Genomic DNA, 5,000 nt, shown 5'->3' with positions numbered 1-5,000 from the left:
GTATGGTTTAATAGAAAACCTTGTAAAAACCTTGATCAATTCCCTCGAAGATGGTTGGTGTGTGCTCTTTTTGGGCTGCTGCAGAGGTTGTCATCAGTATCTTTGCTTTGAACCTATTTTACATTTTATATTTGATAATCAAAATGTTGTCATTGTGAGAATCTTTTTAACCCAATGCTGCCGGGGAAAATGCTGTGCTCATTTTCTATATTTTTTGTGAAATGTGTCTGCACATAGATGGCTCTGTTAGTGCTTAGCCACAAAGGAGTCAGTTAGTAGAGCTTGTGACATTACGTGATCTGAATTGGTGGGAAAAGTATTTTTTACAAGTGCAATGAATATCGATGGTGTTATTTTTATTATAAACATTATAATTATCATAATGTTTTAAACATTAGTAACAGCAAAATAAGATGACGTAAATATTTTGTAAATCAAAGTAAAGGGTAAACAGGCAAGACAGGCGGTACTCGTAACTGGCTCATTGGTGACAGTACGAGTATAGCCATCCATGGGTAAAAAACAATCAAACAAGTAACTCCCAGTGGGCATAGCACGTACGGACATGTCATGCCCGTCGGCATTGGGTTAAATGTCAACTGCATAACTATTGGTTACCTTACCCTACTGTTTGTTTTAGAGAAGGATAAAAGCTGTGTTGTGAAAGTGCTCACTTAGAAGTAAGAAAAAAAAAATAGTTCAGACAATTCAGCTAATTACTTTATAAAAAGTATTATACTTCATTTTCTGTGAACCTTATTCCTTGTATAGTTTCAGTTTCACACAACAATATAGTACAAGGTAAATTTTGCCTGTAATTTGTTTAGTTACCAAAATTCATTTATCATTTATGATGGGAAATAACAGAATCACAAATGTTATAATGTGCATAATTGAAACAATAATAATTACAGGGTTGGATGGTTGTGTGAAACTAAAAAATTGCCTTTTATATTTTGTGTGGCCCTACTTTATCATTTTTCTTTGTCTCGCCTCTCACATTTGAATGCCTGAATTTAAATTTTTTCTTTGTTACCTCTGTTATTTGGAAGTTTTTAGATTATTCTTTTCATAAAAGATCTTACCTATTCATAAAAAAATATGGAACTTTCTTAACTAAAGTATGATAATATGAATGCAGCAGATGAACAGTTCTTATTATTGCTTATTATTCCCAAGACTGCCCAGGTGAGAATGAGGTGTTTGACGAACTGAAACCAGGTTCAGGAAGACGGGCTCCAAAGACACCAGTGGAGACCCCAAAGAGACCATACCACAGCAAAGGTAGTTTTCTGTCGTTGTATGTGAGGATAGCCTCAGTCAACAGGAGAGGAAATACAGTTCGATATCCTTAATGGCTCTTAATGTTTGTGAAATGGAGTCTTTCTCCCAAAAACAAGGAATAGCTGACATTTGCTGCAGTAGTGTTTGATATTACACTAAATTGAATGCATTTTTGAATCTTCTGTGTGCCTAGATTTGATAATTAAAAAAAAAGAAATAAGATAAAAGTTCTGAGGCATTTCATTTAATAAACCTATCTTTTATAATATAATAATAGATCACACTTTATAGTTAGATCTCATATAACTTGTGCATCCACAGCTGAAAAGCCAAAGACCCCCCAGAGTGCTGTCAAGTCTGCCAAGCGTGAGAACATGATGTCCAGCATTGGTGTCCGTCAGTCTCCTAGGCTTGCTGCCATTGCTAAGGTACAAAACCCTCTTTGCACTCCCCAGGTAATGCCATCAATGTCAGTGCTGCTGCTAAACCAGCTTTCTAATATCCGGTGCAATGTGGTTGTGTGGATTGTGGAAAGATTTGTGTTTGTGTTTTAATCATCTACAGCATCCAGTGACGGGGTGTTCTACCTTACCCAGCCCTAACTTGAACTGTTTTCTTGTCCTATATATTTCAGTATTCTTTATCTTTTGGTGCATGGATGTGAAAATGGGTTGCATGTATTAAAATCAGCCCATTCCACTGAACCTGGCTAGAAATTTACATCATTAATGTAAAATGTAATTTATCCAAATTGCCAACTATATATTACTGGTCCAGAAATGTTGATGTTTTTTCACCTATGCTATTGTGGTTTTGTCCGATGTCTATTTTTTACATTTTAACCTTTTGTAGATATGCTTATCTATTACTAATTCAATAATACCTTTACTTAGATTATTGAATATTATAATTTTGTTCATAGTTTTATTAACCAGTGGTCCCCACACCTTGCAGATCCATGAGCAAGTTTGAAATTTCATGAAACATTAGTGGAAAACATAATTACTCAATAAGGATTATTTAGTGCTCATATCTATTTTAATTAATAGATGTAACAGAACATTAGTTATCAGTTAGGAAACTGGCATGTTGAACAGGCACAGCTTGCAAAATTCAGGGGCACTGGTACTACTGTTATAGAGCAGGTTATATTTAAGATGCTATTATATATTATTTGCTTAATCTAATGAAGTTACATGAAAAAAATATATTTTTATAGCTTATTTCCATTATTTAAATCCTGTTTTGTATTTTTTTTTTTTTTTTTTTAGGTTTCAATGATTACTAATAACTAAGTTTTTTAGAGTGCTTTATTTAGTTTTACTGGTGTTCATCCTTAGGCTGTCCGAAGGAGTAATGCATCCAGACAATCACTTGGATCTGCTTCATCAACTGGAACTAAATCCTCCCTAGGGTCTCAGCTCAATAAAGTGCAGAAGACAAAAACACAAAGGTATGGTTCATGCACATCTCAAGTGTTTGTGTTTGTGTAGGTTGTGCACTTTCGAGTGCCTATATCTAATATACATCCAAAAACAAATGTTTTTGTTTGTAATCTTGAAGCCTGACAAATCATTGTACATGTAAATAACAACAATCTGGTATCTGTAATACCAAGGCTTAGCTGGAAAAAGCTTCTTTCTAATGTCAGTCAGTTTGGGATTTTTTTTTTTTCCATGTTTCAAGATTTCACTGGTTTTGTGAATGAAAATGTTCTTGTTTTCATTTTTGTTTGTATGGCACGATAGAGCTGCTGCTGTGAGAGGTGATTTCTGTTTTTTTTTTTTTATGGCATTACTATTCATGTCTGGAAATCATTTCTTGTACCAACAACTGCAACTTTTTGTTCTCTAAGAATATCCTCTTCAGTTTGCCATTGCTTAGTGCACCCATACTGTAAAGATTAACCATAAATTTTATACAACTTTAGAAAGAAAGGGTGATACAAAGTTATTTCACACAACCATTCTATTGAAACCCTCGTAGTGTGCAGAGAGTAATCACTCTCATTATTTTTTTTGCTCAAAATTGTGAAATGTATAATTAATTAGCTATTTATAGTATCACATGTTTCCAGTATATTATTATAACACTTCAAAAAAAATAATAATAATAAGTCACAGTGGTGAAAATCTTGAGTTCCTAATAAATATAAGTGTATGTGTGTATTTATTTACATATATCTCTGTGTGTGTGTGTGTGTGTCTCAGACACACACACACACACACACACACACACACTATGAGAGGGCTTCAAAAAGTTTTTGGAAAAAGTCCGTAGCTAAAAATCAAGTAAAGGATTTTGATTTCAATGCACCTGAACATACTTGTACCAACGTGATCAAACATGAACCTTTTAAGTCCGTCTGAGTAAAACTTCGGGTCATGTGCTCTGAACCATGTCAGAGCAGCTCTTTTTATATCTTCAACTGATGGAAAATTGATACCTTTCATTGATTTTTTTTAAATTTTGGAAACAAAAAGAAGGCGGATTAGGCTTTCCCATTGAAATTCACGTAGCACAGCTCTTGTCTGCCGAGCGCAGTGAGCGGGTGCATTGTTGTAGTGGAAGAGAACACAATGATGCAGCTATCCATCTTCTTTTTTACAGTTTTCTCAAAACACATTCATGATAAGCCAATGTAATGGTTTTCTTGCTCTCGAGGAAGTCAACCAGTAAAATTCCCTCTGCATCCCTGAAGACAGTGGCCATGACCTTTCCCCTAGGACACTCAGATTTTGCTTTGACTAGTCCACTTCCACCTCTGGGCAGCCATTGCTTTGATTGAATTTTGGCAGTGGTTATTTGTCATTCCTTTTCAATCATGTGAACAGCATCAGTGTTTTCCTCACAAACTGATGTTGATGGCCTGCCACTGTGGGGCTCATCTTCAGTTTTGTTTCTTCCACTTCTGAACAGACTTATTCATTTGTAAGTTCTTGATTTCTTTGGGGCATTGTCACCATAAACTTGTTCCAGAGCGTCAATGATTTGCTTATTCTTCCAATCAAATTTCATCATGAATTTAATATTTGTCCTGGCTTCGATTTTGGATTCCATGTTGTTTAAATGGTGCCTGACTTCCAACTGACGATGATGTGTTATTACCTGCATTTAAGGGTTCATGTATAAATGCATGATAACACGTTAGTAGAAGAATGTTCAGGTGCATTGAAATCAAAATCCTTCCATATTACTTTTAGTTAGAGTTTTTCGACAAACTTTTTGAAGCCCCCCATAAATCTGACAGATGTATGAATAGAACAATAATATGTTAACCATGCTATGATGTTGACTATTGATCTATAAATCTTGTGCATGGTTATTTATTCTTTTTATAGACCTTCAGTGCCAAAGGTTCCTGGGATGAGAGGACTAAGCCCTCGTGATCAAGAAGAACTGGCTGTTATTGCTAACTTCAAGAACAAAATGGCACAGAACAAGAAGAAGGGTGACAACAGTGTAAGCAGCAGCCACTCAAGGGCAGGAAAATTAGCACCAACAAAGCCACAAGAATTCACCTTTGCTACTGACAGCCGGCTCAGAAATCAGAAGTTAAGTGAGACAGAGAGCAGTGTCCCCTCCCAAGCACCACCCAAGCCAGCTCGCCTTGGCCCCACCAGACCTAAGGAGTTCCACTTTGCCACAGACTCACGGGTGAAAACTCATGAAAGTGCTGAGGATACCGATCCTATTGATTTCACCCGTATGCTACG

At 35.9% G+C, this 5,000-nt stretch overlaps 1 protein-coding gene across 2 annotated transcripts in view; it reads left to right on the top strand.

Annotated features, from left to right (window-relative positions):
• LOC125030714 (targeting protein for Xklp2-like) overlaps positions 1 to 5,000 on the top strand; it is a 13,236-nt gene that overhangs the window by 2,752 nt on the left and 5,484 nt on the right. Inside the window, exons 3-6 of one of the 2 annotated variants that reach the window (XM_047620963.1) lie at positions 1,180 to 1,284; positions 1,606 to 1,712; positions 2,625 to 2,737; positions 4,626 to 5,000. The exon at positions 4,626 to 5,000 is cut by the window's right edge and continues 19 nt beyond it. In XM_047620963.1, coding sequence (XP_047476919.1) covers positions 1,180 to 1,284; positions 1,606 to 1,712; positions 2,625 to 2,737; positions 4,626 to 5,000 — 700 coding nt within the window. Of the gene's footprint in view, positions 1 to 1,179; positions 1,285 to 1,605; positions 1,740 to 2,624; positions 2,738 to 4,625 lie in introns of both variants that reach the window. The other variant, XM_047620954.1, reaches the window with a different exon arrangement.

Source organism: Penaeus chinensis, chromosome 2 (assembly GCF_019202785.1).
Source record: "Penaeus chinensis breed Huanghai No. 1 chromosome 2, ASM1920278v2, whole genome shotgun sequence".
Lineage (NCBI taxonomy): Eukaryota > Metazoa > Arthropoda > Malacostraca > Decapoda > Penaeidae > Penaeus > Penaeus chinensis.
The sequence above is the reverse complement of the archived record's forward strand: the minus strand, read 5'-3'. Positions and strand labels throughout refer to the sequence as shown.